Genomic DNA, 24,769 nt, shown 5'->3' on the forward strand with positions numbered 1-24,769 from the left:
TTCAAGGCCGGATTAAGGGTCTTATGGGTCCTGGGCTTTTCAACTTATCGAGGCTTTTCGAGACAAAACCTCTAAGTGCAATACACTTATATTCATAGCTTGAGACCCTGGGATTCAGCCCGGTAAACCCACGCCTTAATCCGGGGTTGACTTGTTGATTATGTGACTTATACTGAGCCAACTTACCAAAGAACTGACTCCACATAACTTATGTTGGTGTCGAATAAAACAATAGCTTAGAGTGCGTACGTTTGTGACAGATTTTGTTGGACGGGGATAGAGAAAGTTATACACAATCCGTAAGTATCAATTTTCATAATATTCTTCTGGAAGATTGTATGAAAAGCGACCAAATTTGTTAGCGTTGTATATTTTAGTTAAAAATGAATTGTACTTACCAAAAAATTAAAAAAACAGTCGTGTTCCAGTTAGATGTCTACAGAACAATAGCCCAGCTTGAATGTGCATGACATCTTAGGCAAATACACAACAGTTAGATGTCTACAGAACAATAGCCCAGCTTGAATGTGCATAACATCTTAGGCAAATACACAAGTGCTACTTCTTTTACTCTATTTTCCTGAACTGAGCATGTCTTGTGATGGAACAGCAGTAAATCTATGGACTTACAACTCTAGAATCCGCGGTTCAATTCCGTATGCTGAACACAGCAGATAGCTCAATGTTGCTTTGCTATAAAACAAAGATTGGACATTCTTCAATACTCCTGAATTGAGTATGACTGGATATTGTTTTTGGATTGTTAATGGAAGCTAACATAAAGCAAGAACTATACGAAAAATGGACAACTGACAAAAGCGAAAATTGACATGTGGGCCTAAGAGACCCCTGCTGTGTGTCTTTAGATTATGTCGTTTCTGATTTTTCAAGTGAACTTCTTGAAGCGGAATGTTTTGTTGATTCATTTTACCGAAGGCAAATTCTCAACATGGTTTCATCGAAACGAAGAAACACTAATGATTACGGATAATATAAAGAAACTTAAAAAAAAACACACTTCATTTTTGGAACCCAATAAACAATGGAATAAAATAAGATTGTTATAAATAATGTTTTCATTCATTCTAACATGATATAAAAAATAATTTGAATGATAACAGTGCCACTCATAAGTGGAACTTTGTACCAAATCCCTCTAATTCGCAGCTTCTGAAAACTTCTATAATACTCGTTCGAAGACAGTAACTTATTCTAGTAAGTCCCCTTAATGGTTAGGGCGCTTGACTCGTAATCTAAAGTTCGCGCATCCGAATTCCCTCCCACCAAACATGTTTACCTGGTGGTGATGACTAGCTGCCTTTCGTGTAGTCAATTACTACTAATTTAGGGACGGTTAGCGCAAACAGCCATTGTCTAGCTTTGCGCGAAATTCAAAACAAACCAAAGTTGCCTTAAATCTTCGGATTTAAACCAGGGATTATCTGAGAACATTTACGATATTTTTATTTCAATGCAATTTGATGATTCATGCATAACTACCTGTCCTCTAACAGTCTCGATCGAAGTAGATAATCAACATTTTTTTGAAGTGAGCAAACAATTTTAACGTGGTTTCGCGAACTCTAAACCTGAAACACATAACGCAGCAACAAGGTTACTTCTGATTCATATACACGAAAGATTTATAGATTTTATATGAATGGAAAAGTGAACGATAACGATTACCTGTTACTCATATTATAAAATCAAACCTTACACACTAGTTTACTTACCCAAGCATACAGACCATTGAGACGTATCAGATTTTGTCCAGGTCAGATGGGCGAATTGCTACTTACTAAGTAAATCGGTGGCTAGAGTAAAATAACTTTCAAAAACTGCGCGTGCTGTAAAAGAGTGCTAAAGAAAGGAAATGTATAAATACCACCCATGCTCCCCCTCCTCCTAAAATTATTGTTAATCGAACACCAATCGTTCGTGAAAAACAGAGAAATATGAATATTATCTCTATTGTTCTAGTCGTTTTGTGTACGAAATACACAAGAATTATTTGCGGACTGTTAAGGTTCTCGACAAGTGTTTTTGTTGAAGATTTTAACTTCAGGGGTAAAACAAATACATTCAACCAACGTCCCAACTAAGAGATTCTTTTGAGTAAACTGTGAGGCAAGTTTATTTCTTCTGGTTGTTCTGTTTTTTAAACAAATTTTTTCTCGACTCAGTTGAAATGTCCGTAAATAAAAACCTCATTCAAAAGACACATGTATTAAATGCTCTTTAGTAATATAATTTGAGTAAGAACTAGAAGGACAAAATTTATATAATACACTCCTGAGGTTTTCCGAATCAAAGGCCTAACAATGAGTAAAAATCTAACTGAAACTGAAATGGACATCGAACCTGAGACTATGACGTCAGACGACGCCACGTGGATTCTAACAGCTTCTTTCGTCATTTTCACCATGCAAACAGGTATTCATTTGTATTAAAGTGTTTCGTAACGCGTCAAGCTTTAAAGTGATATTGTTCAACTATAAGTGATAAAAACGAGAAGTCATGAAAAACATTTTCTAAGCCATGTGGTTTCGAGTCTGTTAGTATTATCATAAAGTACTAAAAGCTTATTTTATCGTTTACGTTTTCAAAGATGTCATTACATAGTCATAAATGTGTAATAAAGTGTGGGATGATAGCTCTAAGAGTATGGATGCAAGTAATCAAATAATAATATTAGAAGATTTCCTTATTTAGCCGCACGTGCCGAAAACAATACCACATTAAGATATTTTTGTTCAACCTTCTGTGTGAGATTATTTGTTTATTGGGCAGTAAGCACAAAACTATACAATGGGCAGATTGAGTTGTGCCCCACCGTAAATATCGAAATCCAATTTGTAGCGTTATAAGCTCTCAAGACTTATTGCTGATTTACCGGAAGTAGAGCTCGTGAGAGAAAACGTTACATCAAACTAAGATATTTTACGAAATTTTCGAACAGGTCTACAGATCACTATAGGTTAAACGTACGCAGTTTCATTTCATGAGAAGCAAAGTATTCAAACGTTTTCCTATTCTACATTCTTTCTGGAAAAGGTTAAACTTTGCTGAAGATAAATTATAACCTCTAATAGATTGAAGTTTTTAATATGTTATCAGTTAGACCAATCACGTGCTATACATGTTGTAGATGCATATTAATTTTAATACAAAGCTCTATCTTTTCTAACATAAACATTTTTTCTTACTTTTTTGCTATAGTTGATCTTTTCGAAACAGACGTAAAAACAAAACACGATCAACAATCTGAGGGTCACGAATGCTTCATTGTTGAACTAACAATATATCATTATTTAAAAGTAATTATTAATACATAATAAATTACGAAATTCCATCAATTCATTATTTGAATTCTGTGATGCTTATTGGCTTAGAGAAAACATTTTACTTGAAGAAATAAATGTTTCCACTTTTTTTTTACTCTTAATTTTGTAGCACGATGTGCTTGAAAGGAAACTATAGGTAACTCTTTCTTCACCCGTGTGATTTTTTCACCAACATACCCAGATTTGTTTCTAAGATGAATATGATTTGCAGTTTGTTACTAAATCAAAAATTTACAAGTACGTCAACCTACAGGGCTTGCTGAGTTCGTCACTGAAGATTTCTTTCCAGAGAGCAGCAACACAGATCCCTGCCTGGAGAGTAGATTTGTTCTCAAAGTCGTGTTTGTTTTAAACGATATAAATTTGATAAGATATGAATGATTATGACATGAAATATATAAATCCACATTAGTTTTTTTTTGGAAGTTCGCCCAGCATCCATCGCCAGCTTCTGGGCTACTCTTTTCGCAACGAATAGTGGGATTGACAGTCACAATATAATGAGTTGGTGGTAAGTGGTGTTAACTAGCTGCCTTCCCTCTAATCTATTACTAATCCTGGTGTATCTTTGCACGAAATTAAAAAGAAAACTAACGCAATGTTGCACATTGCAAATCGAATCTCGGATTGTAGCGTTATATCTTCGCTTAAGTTTCAAGCAGGAGCTTCATGGAAACCATATTTCACTGACACGAGCTGAAACGTTATTTTCCTTAAAATATGAAATTTTCCGAAACACAAATATTAATTACATTTGTTAACAATTAAACAGCGTTAGAAGTGGACATTAATCTCGATTACGATTTTTAAAAAATATGTAATAACAACAACAATAAAATCCTACTTTGAACAGGGTCGCTTTGATTAATAAATTTTTCGTAACGACGAGAAACCCACTTGAATTAAAAATGTATCTCAAGACGGCTGCTATGGGTATTAGTACTTTAATCAAAATAAAACATAGAACAACGTTAACATCTTTGTTAACCTGAAGATTACCTAAGAAGGTCGAAACGTTGTTCTGTATTTCAATTAAAGTATCAGTACAGGATGTTCGGAAAGTCACTGTGCACTTATATATTTAATAACAGGCAAAACTGCACAGTGACTTATACATCCTGTACTGATACTTATACCAGCCGTCTTGAGAATACAAATGTAGCCCCTTATTTCCGTAACTCGGTAGATAACTAGCTAATTAATACAAGGTATGAATTATTATAAATTACAAGTGCTTCATTGTACTAATTTATAGACTTATTGCAATTTCTCTTTCTAGGCCTTTTTATATTCCAACAGTTAACATTCTTTTTAATTTTTTAATATTTAACAAAATATTAAATTAAGCAACAGCCACTTCCTCATTTTCCCATACTTCAACCCTTGCACTTCCTCATTAGTTGTTAACAGTAAATGGTACTTAATACTAGTCTCAGTTATTGCATAAAAATTTGTATTACTAACTGTGTTTATGCACATAGTTCCTGTGTTATCGAAATAATTTTTTTATGACTTACAATATTATTAAAGAAATAGTCTAAAATATTTATTGAATAATGTTATTTCTTCTAATATAATTTTATATTCAAGTGTATCTCGTGATCATGGTGGGCCAAGGTTAACAGATAGTAGCATGGGACGTGGGGCTAGTCGGGGTGGGCATGGAGGTGACTTGGATGGTGGTTAACCTGAAGATGACCTAAGAAGGTCGAAACGTTGTTCCTTACTTTATTTTAATTAAAGTTTTAATATCCATACCTGCAGTCTTTAGATACATTAATCGATCTTTGTCTTCATATCTTTATTACTTTTAGTAAGTATATTATGTGGTGTTGGATTCGTGCAACATTGTATTCTATTATTCTTTGAACCGTTGGTTTTACAATAGAAACAACCAATTTCCTTTCTTCCACAAATCAATTTCCTATCATTTTTTGTATTGAAGTTATCTTCACTTTCTGGTGCCTCATTGATAAATCTGGGGGCTTATAACACTAACAATTGGGTTTCTATGTCTGTGGTAGGAAGAATAAAGAGATTATTTTGTGTAGTTTTTATACTTAACAAGAAAACACTTTTTTGCGCTTTATTCCCTGTTGTTTACAAATTGGCATTTAAATCAATGATGTTTATTTTCCCCCTATAATTTCATTGGATGATCAACTTCATAATATTCATTCATTCTGTTGATCGTGTAGGATTTGGACTCCTGGAGTCTGGAGCTATAACTAAGAAAAACGAAGTGAACATCATGATGAAAAATGCTGCTGACGTCATCCTTGGAGGAATAACGTACTGGATGTTTGGATATGGTTTGCAGTACGGATCTGGTCCAGGCACGAATCCGTTTATCGGAGTAGGATCGTTCTTTCTGGATTCAAGTCAGGATGAAATGGGAAGCGTTTTCGCTACGTTTATTTTTCAGCTTTCTTTTGCCACGACTGCTACTACAATTGCATCAGGTGCTATGGCTGAAAGAACTGACTTTAACGCCTATTGTATCTTTTCCCTTGTAAATACCCTCACGTACTGCATCCCAGCAGGCTGGCTCTGGGGTAATCACGGTTTCCTTAAGAATCTCGGCGCCATTGACTTTGCTGGTTCTTCTGGTGTGCATCTATTAGGAGGGTGTGCTGCTTTAGTAGCAGCAGTGCTATTGAAACCTCGTCTTCGACGTTATGATAATGGAACTGACCCTCTTCCGATGGGAAACCCAATCAATGCCTTAGTTGGAACTTTTACATTGTGGTAAGTGTGTTGTAATATGAACTATAATGGTTTAGCGGGGTCTCCATTTGTAGGATGTTGTGATATGAACTGTAATGATTTAGTGGGGGTCTCCAATTGTGGAATGTTGTAATGTGAACTATAATGGTTTAATAGGGCCTCCCATCTTGTGGTAAGGTGTAATGTATACTACAATGAAGGGTTTAGTGAGGTCTTCCATCTTGTGGTAAGGTGTAATGTATACTACAATGAAGGGTTTAGTGAGGTCTTCCATCTTGTGGTAAGGTGTAATGTATACTACAATGAAGGGTTTAGTGAGGTCTTCCATCTTGTGGTAAGGTGTAATGTATACTACAATGAAGGGTTTAGTGAGGTCTTCCATCTTGTGGTAAGGTGTAATGTATACTACAATGAAGGGTTTAGTGAGGTCTTCCATCTTGTGGTAAGGTGTAATGTATACTACAATGAAGGGTTTAGTGAGGTCTTCCATCTTGTGGTAAGGTGTAATGTATACTACAATGAAGGGTTTAGTGAGGTCTTCCATCTTGTGGTAAGGTGTAATGTATACTACAATGAAGGGTTTAGTGAGGTCTTCCATCTTGTGGTAAGGTGTAATGTATACTACAATGAAGGGTTTAGTGAGGTCTTCCATCTTGTGGTAAGGTGTAATGTATACTACAATGAAGGGTTTAGTGAGGTCTTCCATCTTGTGGTAAGGTGTAATGTATACTACAATGAAGGGTTTAGTGAGGTCTTCCATCTTGTGGTAAGGTGTAATGTATACTACAATGAAGGGTTTAGTGAGGTCTTCCATCTTGTGGTAAGGTGTAATGTATACTACAATGAAGGGTTTAGTGAGGTCTTCCATCTTGTGGTAAGGTGTAATGTATACTACAATGAAGGGTTTAGTGAGGTCTTCCATCTTGTGGTAAGGTGTAATGTATACTACAATGAAGGGTTTAGTGAGGTCTTCCATCTTGTGGTAAGGTGTAATGTATACTACAATGAAGGGTTTAGTGGGGTCTTCCATCTTGTGGTAAGGTGTAATGTATACTACAATGAAGGGTTTAGTGAGGTCTTCCATCTTGTGGTAAGGTGTAATGTATACTACAATGAAGGGTTTAGTGGGGTCTTCCATCTTGTGGTAAGGTGTAATGTATACTACAATGAAGGGTTTAGTGAGGTCTTCCATCTTGTGGTAAGGTGTAATGTATACTACAATGAAGGGTTTAGTGAGGTCTTCCATCTTGTGGTAAGGTGTAATGTATACTACAATGAAGGGTTTAGTGAGGTCTTCCATCTTGTGGTAAGGTGTAATGTATACTACAATGAAGGGTTTAGTGAGGTCTTCCATCTTGTGGTAAGGTGTAATGTATAATATAATGGTTTACTGGGGTCTCCCAACTTTATGTTGTAAATTGAATAATAAACTTTCTCAGTGTTTCACAATAACACTATATTTTAGCAGATTCTTCTGAAGGCACAACCATATATAGTATGTGCCACAAAGAGTTCCGTATTGTACGTATTACTTGAAATTCAAGTTAACTACAAAAGAGCGGGATCCATACAGGAATTTAAAGAACCAGATCACTTTTAAACAGTAATCACCAATTACATTCACAAATTGATTTCCTAAAATTCGTTGTACAAGCTAATCCTAATTTGTATTTTGTTGGGGTTTCCTATAACGTAGATTTCATTTGTGACTTGTTTGCCAAGTGCAAATTTTTAATCGTACATTTCACTGTGTTTAGAGCGTTGTTCAATGCCAAAAAATTATACTTAAAACATTTTTAAAAAGTGAGACAAGATTATAATGGTATCAATAAATAAACATTGAATATGAGTCTCCAGTGGACAGGAGTATATTGTTATTATGGAAAGGTTACTTTAGGCACCTATTTTAAGTATAATATATCAAGTCATCATAATCTTAAACTACTAAAGACAACCTGTTCCCCAGTTTATTTTTTAACTTAGTATAACAGAACTTACACATACATTATCAGTCTCCAATAGTACAAATTCGTTAATTTAAAAGCTAACACTTACATGTTCGTCTGTCAACAAAAACATTACCATGGCGTGGAACAGTGACCTCTATAATAAATTGTCAGTGAGAACTGTTAATTAATTCTAAATAATATTTTAAAATGGTTGGGAAGTTTAAATTACCGATCATATTATTTTTCACGTTTTAAAATACGACAGTTACTTCCTTATATTATTACATTTTTAATAATGATAAGAATAGTTTTTTTCTAAAACACATTTTATCCATAGATTTACGGTCCGTTACACATAACTGCCCATGCAATATTAATTAGTAATTTTATAATTCATTTGAACATTCTATAATTTCTCGGACCGATGTTTGAAAATGTTAATACTTACGTTGGTCCAAATAAAGTCTGATGTGTAAAATTGCCATTGGCCCAACCTTGGTCGGCTTATAGTTCACCCAATTGTCATCTACAGTCTGCACTATAGTGAGACTGTATTGGGATAATGTAGCTTCAACAGTGTCAACGATGTACCAACAGATCTGTCATCGGTCAACATTAGCCGGACCTTATTCTGCTATCTGGAATGTACTTTAAAAGTTCGTAAAGTGGACGAAGGACTATCTTGTTTTCAGTACAAAATTATACCTTCGCCCAATACTAAAGTCTCGCCGTTTACCTTAATTTCATCATTTCCAACCATTATTCTGATGCTGTACCATATAAAGAACCTTGTTGTAACCATATGGTATATTAGAGGGAAAGCAACTTGTCTATTCAACACAAACCAACGCCACTTCTTGAGCCTCTCTTTTACTAACGACTAGTGAGATTGTCACTCACGTTATAACGCTCCCACGGCTGAGAGGGCGAGCATGTTTAGTTAAATGGCATTCGATCCCGAGACCTGCAGTTTGCGAATCTAACGCCATAATCAAAAAAATCATGTCAGGCCACGTTTGTGTCAGTTAAGTCAAACACCGGATTGTATGTGCCAGCCGTAACCTGATAACTGACCCCGTAGGAAAATTATTCCCCAATACAACGATCTCTCGCAGCTGTATATTCTAATATTAATATAACTGACTGAAATAGAAAAGAAAACAAACGTTTTTTATGTATTTCACAAAAGAATGAGTTATCTGAAACTGTTTAAATTGGAGAAAATTACTGAAAGTTCATGTTAAATCTTGTTTATTGAAATCAAATAAAAATATTGGACTATACAAAGTAAGTAAAAGATAGCCGGGGCGAAAGGGTTTGTTTGGCTTGTTTTGAATTTTGCGCAAAGCTATTTGCGCTAGCCGTTCCTAATTTAGTAATGTAAGACTAGAGGGAAGGCAGATAGTCATCACCACCCACCGCCAACTCTTGGGCTACTCTTTTACCAACGAATAGTGGGATTGATCGATCCATTATAACGCTCCCACGGCTGAAAGGGCGAGCATTTTGTGTGTGACGGGGATTCGAACCCGCAACCCTCAGATTACGAGTCGAGTGCCTTGACCGCCTGACCATGTTGGACCATGGAGGAATGACCATGACTTTAATTGTAAAATCAATGTAAGAAATAATTTTTTATAGTTATTATCTGATATTAGGTTTTAGAATAAAGGCTATAAATCAATATGGAAATTTAAAGTCACTAAATATAAATTAGAAATATCTATTTATTTATTTTTTATTGAAGTAGAACTTGTGTTTAAATATACAAATTAAAGTGGCAAATATTTTATAAATTCTAATGGCATTTTGAAAATAATAAAAAATATGACGAAAATGTGTGTAACTTTCTAACAAAAGTAACACGCTTGCTTTTGTTTGTCCGGAACTTTCCTCGCAATTTTTGTTATCAAAACCTTCATGTCTGGTATAATTAGAAAGGTCTCTTTTCTGGAAAGTATCTAATATTGTACATTGACTTTTTGTTTAGCGTCACCTTACCTATTCTTTCTTCGTTAAATGTTTTAATACAATGGGTATGCTAAACGATAGCACAATGTCATTGTCATAACTTGACGACTGCCCTCAATTTGAACTTTAGTTTTTTTATTTGCAAAATTTTCATACCATACTCAACACCCGTGTAATTTGCTAAAAAGAAAATAATATTACACAACAATTACTATGGGAGTACTCAAATTATTTAGATCCAAAATACGCATGTGCATTTTATTCAAATCCATATGCTTATCACTTTGTGAACACGTATTCAGACGTTTCTACATTGTCAGCTAGGTTTGACTTTATTAAAACTTTACACTTACTTCACTTTGAAATAATTTAGCGTCGGTTCATTTCATAAACTTCTATAAACACCTTTTAGCTGCTGTTTTCATTGGTATTGGTTTTATTCTATATTTTAGCGAGTTTCTTTGCCTCAGTCTGTAAAGTCGTATCATATACTAAACGTTGATAACCTTTCAAAAAGAGATCAGGGCTTATTAATATAACACATAACGTCTTAAAGAAAGCGTAACTTGAATGGCGTGCTTGAAAATAATAGAATAAGGAAAATTCAAGCGAAGGGCATGAAAGCTACCAGGTGGTTAGGGCGCTTGACTCGCAATATTAAGGTTGCGGGTTCGAGTCCCCGTCTCACCAAACATTATCAACCTTTCAGCCATGGAAACTTTATAATGGTATGATCAACCCCACAATTTATTGGTAAAAAATAGCCCAAGAGTTGGCGGTGGGCGGTGATGACTAGCTGCCTTCCCTCTTGTCCTTCACTTCTAAATTAAGGACTTCTAGCATAGATACCTCTCGCGTAGCTTTACGCGAAATTCAAACCAGTCAAATCTAAATTTGAAAATTACCACAAATATTTTGCAGGTCGAGGGTTAGTTTCGATTAATATGTATAGCTAATGTTGTCACTTGTGATCTGGGTTGAATATTGTAATGGTTTGTGCATTGTTTCTTTCTTTGTTGCTTACTTCTTAGAAGTTCCCAAAGTTTGGTTCGCAGACCATTAGTGATTCAGGTGATCCAACAGGTAGTTGACGAACGAGAGAACAGAACATGGTAGGATAGGAATGATAGGAGGTCTACAACGTCTTTTTCCATACCCTCCGAAGTGGTCTGCGAACGCAAAAGTTCGAAAATCATCGATTTATTCGAAAACATCTAACTCCATGTTTTCCGAATATATTACAATAAGCTTCACTAACATTTAGATTGTTTGTTTCTTTTGATTTTTTTAATTTCGCACAAAGCTACTCGAGGGCTATCTGTGCTAGCCGTCCCTAATTTAGTAGTGTAAGATTAGAGGAAAGGCAGCTAATCATCACCACCCACCGCCAAATCTTGGGCTACTCTTTTACCAACGAATATTGGGATTGACCGTCACATTATAACGCCCCCACAGCTGAAAGGGCGAGCATGTTTGGCACGACCGGGATGTTAACCTGCGACCCTCAGATTACGAGTCGCACGCCTTAACACGCTTGGCCATGCCGGGCCTAACATTTAGATACAGGCATTTTATAGTTTCACATTTGATTTTCGAACGTATTATAAAATAAGTTTTTTCTGATATTAGGTGGGGCTGGTTGGTCTTCAACTGTGGAAGTACATTTGGAATTTCAAACGACAAGTGGCATTACGCTGGTCGGTGAGTAATTTATATAATATATAATAATAACAACAATTTTACGTGGGATATAAAATTCAAGTCTATGTTTTTATATATCAATGTATGTACGACCCCCAGTGGCACAGCGGTACGTCTGAGGACTTACACTTCTAAAAACCGGGTTTCGGAATCCGTGGTGATAGTCCTTTGCGTAGCTTTGTGCTTGTTTAAAAACAAACCTTAGTTTTGAGCTACTGACCAGAAAGAAGGCAACTAGTCAACAGTACCTGCCGTCAAAATGGGGCTGATCGAATTATGTTGAAAGTCGGAGCGTATTCACTGGTAGTGAACGTCGAACCTTCCGGAAGCAGTCTGGCCCGTTACCGGTCCAACCTGTGAAGTAGTTGTTATCACAGCTATAATTGTCTATCATATTGTACTATTAATAAGAGTTTACATGACATAAATCCTCTTTTTTTTTGTTTGTTTTTTTTTTGAATTTCGCGCAAAGCTACTTGAGGGCTATCTGCGCTAGCCGTCCCTAATTTAGCAGTGTAAGACTAGAGGGAAGGCAGCTAGTCATCACCACCCACCTCCAACTCTTGGGCTACTCTTTTACCAACGAATAGTGGGATTGATCGTCACATTATAACGCCCCCACGGCTGGGAGGGCGAGCATGTTTGGTGCGACCGGGATTCGAACTCGCAACCCTCGGATTACGAGTCGAACGTCTTAACCCACCTGGCCAGGCCGGGCCTCCTCTTTTTCTGTTGTCCCCATCTTTTTGTCGACGAACGCAGCACCGTGTTACGGTAAGCAGAACGTAAATGAAATTCTGACCCTGGTATTATATTGGTCTAAAATATTTACTAATTACACAAGAGTAAATATAATTATTTGTTTGTTTGGTTTCGAGTAAAGTCACATCGGGCTGTCTGCTGTGTTCACCGCGGGGATTCGAGCTCCAGATTTGAGGGTTGTAAGTCCGCAGACTTACCGCCTTGCCACCGAAAGACCAGTGAACAGAAACTGACTGGTCGTGACTCGAACAAAAGACAATTAATCTCTTTATAAGTTTGTTTGGGATTTTCTATCCAAGATTATTAGTGATGTAATCGCACTTTTATATATTCAAAGCCAAATTTAACTAAAGTGGCTTTGAGGACCACACCGAGTCTGAAAGATTATGAAAAACAGTTTCATCGATATGTTTAACCCGGCCCTGAATCTGAAAGAGATTAACTAAAAACAAAATAAACGCCTTCTGTGTATTAGATGACTTACAACTCTACAGTTAATTAACAAATGATAAAACCTGAATTACTTTCTTACAATCTTATCACGAAGACGAACATTGCAAAGAGTAAAATGTTAATTTTTAAACTGAATATTTTGTGGTCAGGTGTTTAGGGCGTTCGACTAGAAATCTTAGGGTTGCGGGTTCGAATCTCTATCATACCGAATATGCTCACCTATTCAGCCGTGAGGGGAGTTATAATGTGACGGTCATTGTTAAAAGGGTAGCCCAAGAGTTGTCTTACGCTACTAAATTAGGGACGTCCAGCAAAAAATGCCTTCGTTTAGCTTTGGCGAAATTAAAAACAAATTAAATATTTATACTACCATTTAATCACAGTAAATAAACAATAAACGCATGAAGCAACCAATGTCACACTTAACAAAGAAAATGTGTTGTTTTTTGGCTGTACATGATAGGTAACGCCACTGAGCTACTTTAAAAATGCAGTTAACTGAAAGAAAAATACAGACTTAAATGTAATCTTAGACGTCAATCTCAATCTAAAGCTTTTAAAATTACTAGTTTCTCACTGTGTGTATAAAATAGGTTTTAACTTGAATGCTGTATAATATAAGAAAGTTTTTATTCCAAGATGATTCTATGTTTCTTGATGGATATCATTATAAATTTATTATGTTCAAAGATAATAATAACACATCTAGGTGGATAATGTAATACATTTTATGTTCAAAGACAATTTAGTATTTCTAGATGGATATTGTTAAAAAATTTAATATTCAAACCTGATACATTGTTTTATAATGGATAATGTTAGAAATTTGAATGTTCCAATATAATGCATGTCTCTGGATTGGTTAGCCTCGGAGGTCACCTAAACGATTTAGCATACATTTGAGATGGATCTCAGGAAAAAAAACCAACAACAAATACAGAATAAAATCTTGGAATAAAAAAAATTAATTATATATAGAGGTCGCTATAAATTATTTTGTCTTAGATTATTTTGCTGTCTTTCTATCTCACTAATATAAAGTGTTGTCTTTATTTTTGTTATTCTTCAAAACAAATCCTCAGACCAGCATTTTTTTTCCTTCTTTTTAAATCCGCAGGGCGGCGATATCGACGTTAAACGCATCCCTGGGAGCTGGAATGTGTGGTATTTTGTTCACGTATGTTTGTTTTATATTCTGATACTTCTCCTAAAATACTTTGAGAGCAGCATATCACCATATGGTCGAAATACTTTGTATGTTAAAACAAAACAATCGCTATCATATGTACGTCTCCATACGCCTTCTAACTTTATATGGATTGGAGAAAGGGAATAAAATTTTAAAACCCCAAACATGATTACTCAAATTTATCCTCCAGAGGGAACACCGGTAAGTCTTCGTATTTACAATACAACAATCACGGGTTTGATTCCACTCGGTGGACGCAGCCTGCGATGGTTTTGCTATAAGGAAACACCCACACACTCCTATAGTGGTTCAGTGGAGATCCTGAAAGCTTGAATATACCAAAAAGGAATCATCAATAACCACGGCACTTGGTTTGTTTGTTTTCGAATTTCGCACAAAGCTACTCGAGGGCTATCTTCGCTAGCCGTCCCTAATTTAGCAGTGTAAGACTACAGGGAAGGGAGCTAGTCATCATCACCCACTGCCAACTCTTGGGCTACTTTTTTACCAACGAATAGGGGGATTGACCGTAACATTATAATGCCCCCACGGCTGAAAGGGCGAGCATGTTTGGTTCGACCAGGATTCGAACCCGCGACCCTCAGATTACCAGTCGAACGCCTTAACACGCTTGGCCATGCCGGGCCCACTTGGAATTGATTTAGAGAGGATCAGAGCAAATTAATCCATGAAACTTTTTTTTTTCCTTTTCTTAGCTATAAACGGATTCCGTTGTCAGATTTTCAGCGTTATATGTTCTCAGACTTACTATTGAGCTGTCAGGAAGCAAATCTTTAATAGAATCATATCGTATTCAAACTCAAGCCTACTGAACGGACAACAGTCACGTTTTTCCATACACTGTGGATGGCCATTTTAAAATCATTTTTAAGCCAGGATAAATCCTTCAAATTTTTATTTGCGCGGGAACAACACCTCAGAAGGCTGTGACTATTTGTTCATACCTATAGGGCCTAGTGGTTAAGGTGCTCGACTTCTAATCTTAAAGTTGCGGGTTCTAATCTGCATCAAACTACACGTGCTTGCCCTTTCAGTCGTGGAGGTGTTAAAATGTTATAGTCAATCTCACTATTTGTTGGTAAAAGAATAGCTCAAGAGTTGGCAATGGGTGCTGATGACTATCTGCTTTCCCCTGCTAAATTAAAGACAGCTGGGGTGAATAGAATTCATGTAACTTTGTGAGAAATTATGAACTAAAGAAAGAACTAAACCTTGGTAGGGGTAGAGAAGTCTGGGGAACTCTCTCCCCAACAGGGGTGTTCAGGAACATTGTGGTTCCTCTTCGTCCCCCCTCGTGGAAGATTATTTATCTGTACATGGTAGTTGTCCTGTATTTTAATTTGGCTTGTTTGAGGTAATGAAGTGAGGTGGGTCAGTATGAAAATGTTGGGTGAGAACGCAGAGCGAGACAAAGGCGGAAAAAGGAATATAAACGAACTTTACTAACAATATATATATTGTTACCAAGAAATACACATCACGATATAATAGAATATTATCAAAATATGACATGTGATACGAAATTAGTGAACGTTGGGAAATATATATGACAACAACATTGCAACTTTGAATGACATACTATTTTAAAGTTGTAGAAGTTCGTCGTTTAAATTAAAAAAAAGTTACAAACATATTTTAAGTTTATTGTTACATATTATTAAGTGTTATATAGGTACTGTTCTTACTGTATGTTAGAAGAACAAGTCATTTGTACATATATTTGTAAATGCTGGTAGATATATTATGAAATTATAGAATTTTAGATAAGAAAGCGACGCTTTATATATATGTTATAAACCTAAAGAACCGTAGAAAAACATGATGATAAATATTTTACTCATTCAATTTTAGGAATAATGTGATGATATACGTGTTACAAAATATCTCTCAATATATGTTGTAAAATTATAAAATAAATATGACGAAATATATATTATGAAATTATTTAATATTGTGAAAATATGACAATATATGTTACGAAATTAATGAACGTTAGGAAAATATATATGGCAATAACATCTTATGAAATTAATTAATCTTAAAAACTATGACGTTTTGTTTTTTTATACTAATATAGTTGCAGGATGGCGCATGTTTGATGTCATAAGACATCTCAGTTTTACACCTCGAAACCCGGCATGGCCAGGTAGTTAAGGCGCTCGACTCGTAAGCTGAGAATCGCGGGTTCGAAGCCCCTTCGCACCAAACATGCTCGTCATTTCAGCCGTAGGTGCATTATAATATGATAGTCAATCCCACTATTCGTTGGTAAAAGAGTAGCCCAAGAGTTGGCGGTGGGTGGTGATGACTAGCTGCCTTCCCTCTATTCTTACACTGCTAAATTAGGGAGGGCTAGCGCAGATAGCCCTCGTGTGGCTTTGCGCGAAATTCAAAACAAACCAAATTCATACGTTAAGCTTATGTCTATAAAAATATTTAGTTATAAAAATTGTTTTGAAAATAAAAATTAATGTGTGAAGCCAAATCTACCATTCGATTTACCACTTATCACTGAGTTAGGTCACTTTCTAGAATTCCCCCAGATTTATGTAACCAGTGGCAAGTGGAATAATACTTTGGAATATTAAATTTATTTTTTAAATAAAGCATGTTTGTTATCAGCTTAACGACTGGGCACGTTCATAAAGTGCTATTGTTATAAAATGACCTTTGTTTTACCGATTCTCTCTCTCTCTACAACATCTATGTTTTTTTATATTTGCAGGTATTTTAAAAACCGAAAATTTGAACTCGGAGACATTATTAATTCGATTCTTGGTGGCTTAGTGAGCATCACGGGTGAGTGGAAAGTCATTGTTTCAACAGTTTCTCTTGATGGGCGGGCTTATTTATTTTTGGAGTTATTCGGTAAAAATAGTGCATAAGTCCTGTACAGTTAATTCAAAAGCAAATGTTTTATTTATCCCAGACCTACGAAGAGTTCGCCGAGCAGTTACGTAACTTTGTAAATAATGCTAGTAACTTATTTTCTACCTTCTCAGATAGCTTCAGTGTTTGACTGAAACTCAAACTTAGAATTTACAAGACTGAAGTTAGAGTCAACAGAACAAAATACTGGTTTACTTAACGGTCATTCCAATACCTAATTTCACGATAGTTTAATAGGCGTTTTTAAATCACTAAACATTATTTCATATTCTTTCTAGAATATTCCAGACGTCATGTGCTCATGAGTCACGACGACTCTTCCTTTTGAGAACAGTAGAAATAGCAAAACTAAAACATTATAAAAAATAAAGCCTATAACATTATGTTCGACAGACTTTTATTAAATTAAAGCTAACAATTTTTTAAGGAGATTACAGAATTGTACTCAAAGTAGGGAAACTTGAAATCGTTTGGCTTAATTTGTGTTTAAAGGTCGGATGACAAGTATTTGATCGTAAAAGTTTCATTGTAAAACAACAACAAACAGTCGAAACGTGAGAGTATGCTTGAAGTATTCTTGCGTAGGAATAGTCATAGTTGTTTGTTATGTTTCTTTAATACATAAGCTTAAAATATTATCAATAATTTATTATTAGTCACCAGATGACGCCAAACAAAGAAAAAATGAATAAATTGATGAAAAGTAATGAATAAAATGGAGAATCTAAACAGGTACCAATTTTCCGTAGATGTTTACTAAAAATAAAAAACAAAACAAAATTACAGTTACAGTTTCACAGACTAATCATAAGGCTCATAATGAAACTTAACATGAACCAGAATGACAATGAGGTTTACCTCGTGGTTTCATTAGTCAGACATGCCCTCCTGTTTAATAAAAAAATAGAAAAACATAATTACAGTTATAGTTTCACACAATAATCCATAATGGAACTTAACATGAATCACAATGACAATGTGGTTTACCACATGATTCATCAGTCAGCCCCTCTTAGTTACATTTTTCGTGAGTGAAGGTGTAACTGAGCGAGAAGTTCGGAAACAAAACGCGTGCTGAGGCCAAGCGGAAGTGACGTTTAATACTAAGCGCAATGCGAGCCCCTTTACATTGGAGGAACGATTCGTGCATTATGGCTCAAAAACGTGAAATGAACAGAGATGTGCCATAATATTCTCAAGTAATAAAACGTTTGCCGTGGGGCAGAACTCTGGATATTTCGGAGCTGACGAGAAAGGTTCGAGTCCATGCAACAGTTCAATATATGCTCCTCAATTTAAGCTGTGAGTGCGTTATAAGAGTGACAGGGAACCTTTAACGTGGATCTTCCTTCCATTCAGTAATTCAAAATTAGGAACGGGCGCTAAAAGCTTTGGTGGTTTCTCAGAAATATTAAAACTCTTATTAATTCTTGCTTCTAATTAAACCAACTTTCATTATAGCTTGTATTATTATTATATTACATTTCCATAGTACATTAATTAAACAGTTTTATGTTGTCTGTGACATGTCAATATTTTGTAATGTTTTATCATTCAGTAACATTAATTCACACATGATCAACATCAACCTTTAATTCTAGTTCGATCTTTACGGCAGATAATTCGTCTGTAGTCTTTTGTGAGCTTAGCACTAATAACAAAAAACAAACAAACAGTAATTAAAATAAAATATTATTTTTTATTTGCATACCCGCTCTGGGCTATCTGTTGTGTCAATCAAAGAGAATCGAACTCTGGATTTTGACGTTGCAGGTATGTAGACTTACCGCTGTCACACTGGGGGACCCAAAATAAAATAATTCTATAATTCCATGATGTTTTATATTTCTAAATAAATATTAATAACTAACTAGGGAGATCCGTTTCTTGTCACTCTAAAATTAAGGTCTGCGGATATACACTGCAAGAAATCAGGCTTCGATACCCGCGGTGAGCAGAGCACAGATAGCCCTTTGTGTAGCTTTGTGCTCAATAACAAACATCAACTCTAAAATTTAGATAAACAAATTGTTGTTAAGTAAAACAAAAAAATAAATTTCAAATATACGACATCACCACCATGTGAAAACCGACACTTTCAAGCAAACTCTAATTTCTCTTTTTATTTTCCTCAGTTTTCGTCAGATCAAGTTCAGTGCAATTATAAACACAAAATCAAAATGTTTTATCGATGTAAAGTTTCTCATAAGGATGACGTCTACAGGAACAATCTTTTCACATTTTATTTGTTCTTTTTTTTTGTATAATAGAAATTCAAATCTTGAACAAAGAACAGTTTCTTTTAAACCTAATATAAGTAATGGTTATTCCATTGAATAACGATTACTGTGTTCATGTATATAGATTTAGTCTGTTTACTGCTTAAAAACGATTAGTTAAATCTTACAGATGGTCTGTGTTCAAAGCGACAATCGAATCATATTCATCAGGATGTCCAATGAAGAATACAATATATCACAACATGCAAAGAACTTGTAAATAATGATATAAGATAAAGTTTTTTTTCTTGCACGAATTATTTTGATCATAAGATTCAGAGGACAGAAATTCCAATTTGAGGTATACCAAAGTAACAGCAATTTATTGAGTACTTACTATTGGACAGAATTTTCAATTTCACATTGCAACAACCAATAAGTTATCGGTAGAGCCTACGTTCTGTTGTATAAACAAAGATACCAACGTAAAAGAAAAAAAAGAAAAAAGTGACACATTAACTCAAAATATGGTGAGGAAAATGTTTCATCAAACAAAAACAGAAATACTTTTCCTACAGATATGGGTGTTAGATATTCAAATAATCTGTTTGATTTATGAAGTGATAAACTCGAAATAAACGTTTCGATTTTACGTATTTTGTGTTCCTACTGTCACACCACTCAGCGGTATTTCTGCGGACTTGACAATGCTTGAAACTGGATTTCGATACATGTGGGGGGCAGAGTACAGATGACCCACCGTAACTTATTAAATTACGTTTTATGAAAAATGTTTGTTAATATGTTATGACTTTTGATTTCAAACGTGTTGCTGCATTAACAAAGGAAATATTTGTTTTTTTAGGCAAATTTAATCATGACAACAAGAGGTATGTCAATGGTCAGTCCACTTTTTCTTTGATAAATAGAAGAGTAACAAAATAAGTGACCGACCTTATGGAACGAGATAATAAGATTGAAGTACGAAACTTTTACAACAATGATCTGTCCAGTTCTTTAAATAAGTACAGCATTTTGAAGCAATAAAAGGCAATTACAACAACATGTGATAATATTTACCTCCAATGGAGTAGCACAGTCTAAAGTAACAACATCATGAACACACAAACATGAAATACAATAAACATCAGACCAACAAAACACTTTTCGAGAAGACGTTTGTTAATTTGTTTGTTGTTTTAAAACGATCTATAAACCCACAACTCTCTCTCTTTTAATGATGCATTGAACATCTTGGAAACTACAAATATATACATATAGTTATTTTTAATGTTTTGTTTGAAAAACTATATTGTGAACTTTCGACTCCAACATTTCAGCAAATTTGAGTCACTTATACATGTACTTTCTCACATGTTATGTTCATATGCTATTGATTTCTCTGTGTAAATGTGGATAGCATCAGAGTTTATGTTTATGTGCCTTTCGTTTCATCTTTGTAAGTGTGAAAACTTTCAAAGCTTGCATTTATGTTCCATCAACTTTCTTTGTGTACATGTGAATACTGTTAGAGTTACATTTGTGTTCCCTTAACTTCTGTGTACGTGTAAATACTGTTAGAGTTTACATTTGTGTTCCCTTAACTTCTTTTATGTGCGTGTAAATACTGTTAGAGTTTACATTTGTGTTCCCTTAACTTCTTCTGTGTGCGTGTAAATACTGTTAGGGTTTACATTTATGTTCCCTTAACTTCTTCTGTGTGCGTGTAAATACTGTTAGAGTTTAAATTTGTGTTCCCTTAACTTCTTCTGTGTGCGTGTAAATACTGTTAGAGTTTACATTTGTGTTCCCTTAACTTCTTCTGTGTGCGTGTAAATACTGTTAGAGTTTACATTTGTGTTCCTTTAACTTCTTCTGTGTGCGTGTAAATACTGTTAGAGTTTACATTTGTGTTCCCTTAACTTCTTCTGTGTGCGTGTAAATACTGTTAGAGTTTACATTTGTGTTCCCGTGTGAATACTGTTAGAGTTTACATTTGTTCCCTTAACTTCTTCTGTGTGCGTGTAAATACTGTTAGAGTTTACATTTGTGTTTTAACTTCTTCTGTGTGCGTGTAAATACTGTTAGAGTTTACATTTGTTTATCTTCTTCTGTGTGCGTGTAAATACTGTTAGAGTTGGTATTTGTTTCCCTTATCTTCCTCTGTGTACGTGTAAATACTGTTAGAGTTTACATTTGTGTTCCCTTAACTTCTTCTGTGTGCGTGTAAATACTGTTAGAGTTTACATTTGTGTTCCTTTAACTTCTTCTGTGTGCGTGTAAATACTGTTAGAGTTTACATTTGTGTTCCCTTAACTTCTTCTGTGTGCGTGTAAATACTGTTAGAGTTTACATTTGTGTCCCCTTAACTTCTTCTGTGTGCGTGTAAATACTGTTAGAGTTTACATTTGTGTTCCCTTAACTTCTTCTGTGTGCGTGTAAATACTGTTAGAGTTTACATTTGTGTTCCCTTAACTTCTTCTGTGTACATTTGAATACTGTTAGAGTTTACATTTGTGTTCCCTTATCTTCCTCTGTGTACGCATGAATACTGTTTGAGTTTATTAACAAATCCATATTTTGCAGCTGGTTGTGCATTCCTTCGTCCTGGAGAAGCCATCTTTATTGGAGCAGTCGGAGGACTGTTCGTCATAATCATCCAACCAATGTTTGACAAAATCAAAATCGATGATCCCGTGGGAGCCATCTCCGTTCACGGGGGTGGTGGTTTTTGGGGTATGGTTGCTGTGGGGTTGTTCACCGAGTCTGATCCTTTACTGTATCTGAGCAGAGGAAGAAAAGGTCTCTTCAAGGGTGGTGGCTTCTACCTTCTGGGTGTACAGCTGCTAGCCTGTCTGTCTATCTGTGCCTGGAGTATCATTACAACATTTTTTATGTTAAAGGTAACGCATAAGAATATTGAACAAAACAACGTCTTGAAGGTAGCAAATTAATCGAAATAAGGAAAAGTTTAATGTTTGTAAGAGTCTTCACTCTTAAGACAGGCCCGGCATGGCCAAGCGTGTGTTAAGGCGTTCGACTCGTAATCCGAGGGTCGTGGGTTCGAATCTCGTCCGCACTAAACATGCTCGCCCTTTTTAGCTGTGGGGGCATTATAATGTGACGGTCAATCCCACTATTCGTTGGTAAAAGAGTAGCCCAAGTGTTGGCGGTGGGTGGTGATGACTAGCTGCCTTCCCTCTAGTCTTACACTACTAAATTAGGGACGGCTAGCACAGATAGCCCTCGAGTAGCTTTGCGCGAAATTCAAAACAAAACAAACAGTGTTAAGACAGGTATAAAGAATACATAACAGTTTGTTAGGTTTCGAATGGTGATATGGAATTATTCATAAAAGAAAATACCCGATTGGTTAACATCGATCGATTCACAAGGAATCTGGTTCAAATTTATTTAACCAGTTTATTTGTGTAATAATGAATTAAACATTAATTTATTTGTTCCAAAATTTGACGAAACCAGACAAGGAAAATCCATTTATCACATTTATTTTAACTTTTAAGTAAGCCTTACGAGAAAACATAAGCGAACCACCTGTTTTTTTTCAGGGGATTAACGTTTTCCGGTGTATCCGAATGTCGCCTGTGGAAGAGAACTTGGGAGCAGATTACGTTGAACACAACATACGTCACGACTGCTTCCAATACGAAGACATGATGGAAGATTTAGAGAAAAAAGGGTATCACGTACCAAAAAGAACCGACCGGGTCCCACCTCGAGAAGAGTGGGATAGATATCTTGTAGAGAAATATATAGCTGGCGCTGCAGACACGACGACCCAGAAACCAAAAATAAAACCGTCGGAACACGACAAGCTATTAGACGTTCTTTCAAATGCAAAGTTTAGCCGAGAACCTAATCGCTCCAGAGAAAACTGCATTATTTTGTGATTAAACCTTCTTCAATCTATTAAACCATTCAACAGTTGGTCTGGATAAGCTCGACATTGGAAAAAAAAAAAAAAAAACTTTCATATTTAAGTGTATATTTCCATATTATTAACTCTTTATTATTTAGTGGCTTAAATGTATTTTTCGTGGGTAGCATACAATGGGTAGATACTTATTAAAAAGTTATTCACTGTCTGTAAAAAGCTTGTTTACTTGGTAACGATCAAACTGGTGATGGAAACGTCATACCTGTTGAAAAAAAAAACCAGTCTTACATACTGTAAAATATAGTAAAATACAACTGGTGATTTGTTTCATTAATTAGATATTTATGTATATTAAAATAGCAGCGATAAGTATTGAAATGTAAGAGAATGCTTAATAAATACGTTACATGATAAAAGCTTTATAAGTATAGACTTTCAACGTAAGGGATCTATTAGTTTCACCGTAACGCCTATTTTAACTTTCCACACTATTTGATATATAATCGTACTATTCAAGTAGGTTTTCGAATGTCTGAACGAGACATAAACTTGAAAAGCGCTACACGAAACTTGAAATGGTAGCGACTTCTAGAAACGAAACAAATTGTTTTTGTGAATTAATAAAGTATTAAATATAATAAGAAATAGTAAATTTCAGTTCAGGTAACAAAATTAAAAATAAAACAGTGTTTGTTCATTGATAATAGCAGAGTTACACAATGGTTTTTCTGTGACCCACCATGGGTATTAAAAACCGATTTTTAATTTTATGACTCTTCATACTTACCGTTTAATCACCAGAGGATTCAAAACAGACAGAAAACAAGATGAAAGCTGAACTGCTAGAATATAGAATGTAAATATTATGGATTTTTTCTAATAACACTAAGTTGATGCAATGTTTGTAAAGTGTAACAGAGTACTTTTTAGAATTTTGTATCAATTTCGCTTTTGTCTTTAATACAATATATATTCCTTCCAGCTTGTGGACCAATTCCAAATACTTGGTCACAGTTTATGCTTGGAAATTTTGACGACAACTTATCTTAAATATAAAACATACTTTACAGTTAAAACTGTAAAAAAAAGAAAACTGTTTTAATATCACTTCAGTACTTAAGCACCAATTTTAATTCGAGCAAACAAATAATTAATTCGAACCAAAGGTAATTACTTGGTTATTATATCGCATGACGAGTTTCAGTGTTTGTTTCTTTTTTCAAAAAAAATATTTTCTTGGGGCGTTGTTACACTTGGGCGACTCTTTTACAAACAAATAGTGAGATTGACCGTCACATTATAACGTCCCCACGGCTGAAAAGGCGAACATATTGGTGTGGCGAGGATCCGAACCCGCTACCCTCAGATTAGGAGCCGAGTGCCTTAACCACCTGGCTATTCTGAACCTAGAGGCTTAGCATACACTATTATTAATTAGATATCCTATTTTAGGTTTGTAAGCCACCAATGATATGATGTGATATATACCTAGTACTACAGTTGCAGAGATGCTAAAGCCAAAAGTATATTTGTGTGTAACCAAATAGTTGGGAGTAGGGTGTTTTACAGCAGTGTACCGATATAGTGTTTTACGTTTCGCAGCATATCATAGCGCCATTTTGTTTCTCCATTTTCCATATCGTCAT

General features: G+C 35.3%; 1 protein-coding gene across 2 annotated transcripts; it reads left to right on the plus strand.

Moving 5' to 3' along the window:
* The first annotated feature begins 1,809 nt into the window (after positions 1–1,809).
* Positions 1,810–23,485, plus strand: LOC143224890 (putative ammonium transporter 3). Of its 2 annotated transcripts, XM_076453325.1 has the most exons (7): positions 1,810–2,433; positions 5,543–6,092; positions 11,621–11,692; positions 14,025–14,084; positions 16,843–16,916; positions 21,812–22,128; positions 22,795–23,485. In XM_076453325.1, exons 1-7 carry the CDS (start codon positions 2,322–2,324, stop codon positions 23,134–23,136), a joined length of 1,527 nt encoding a protein of 508 aa, XP_076309440.1. In that variant the 5' UTR covers positions 1,810–2,321; the 3' UTR covers positions 23,137–23,485. The 2 variants fall into 2 exon arrangements, with proteins under 2 accessions (XP_076309440.1, XP_076309441.1); XM_076453326.1 differs by lacking the exon at positions 14,025–14,084.
* Positions 23,486–24,769: the final 1,284 nt, after the last annotated feature.

The sequence above is a fragment of the Tachypleus tridentatus genome, chromosome 9 (assembly GCF_004210375.1).
Source record: "Tachypleus tridentatus isolate NWPU-2018 chromosome 9, ASM421037v1, whole genome shotgun sequence".
In the NCBI taxonomy this organism is placed as follows: Eukaryota; Metazoa; Arthropoda; class Merostomata; order Xiphosura; family Limulidae; genus Tachypleus; species Tachypleus tridentatus.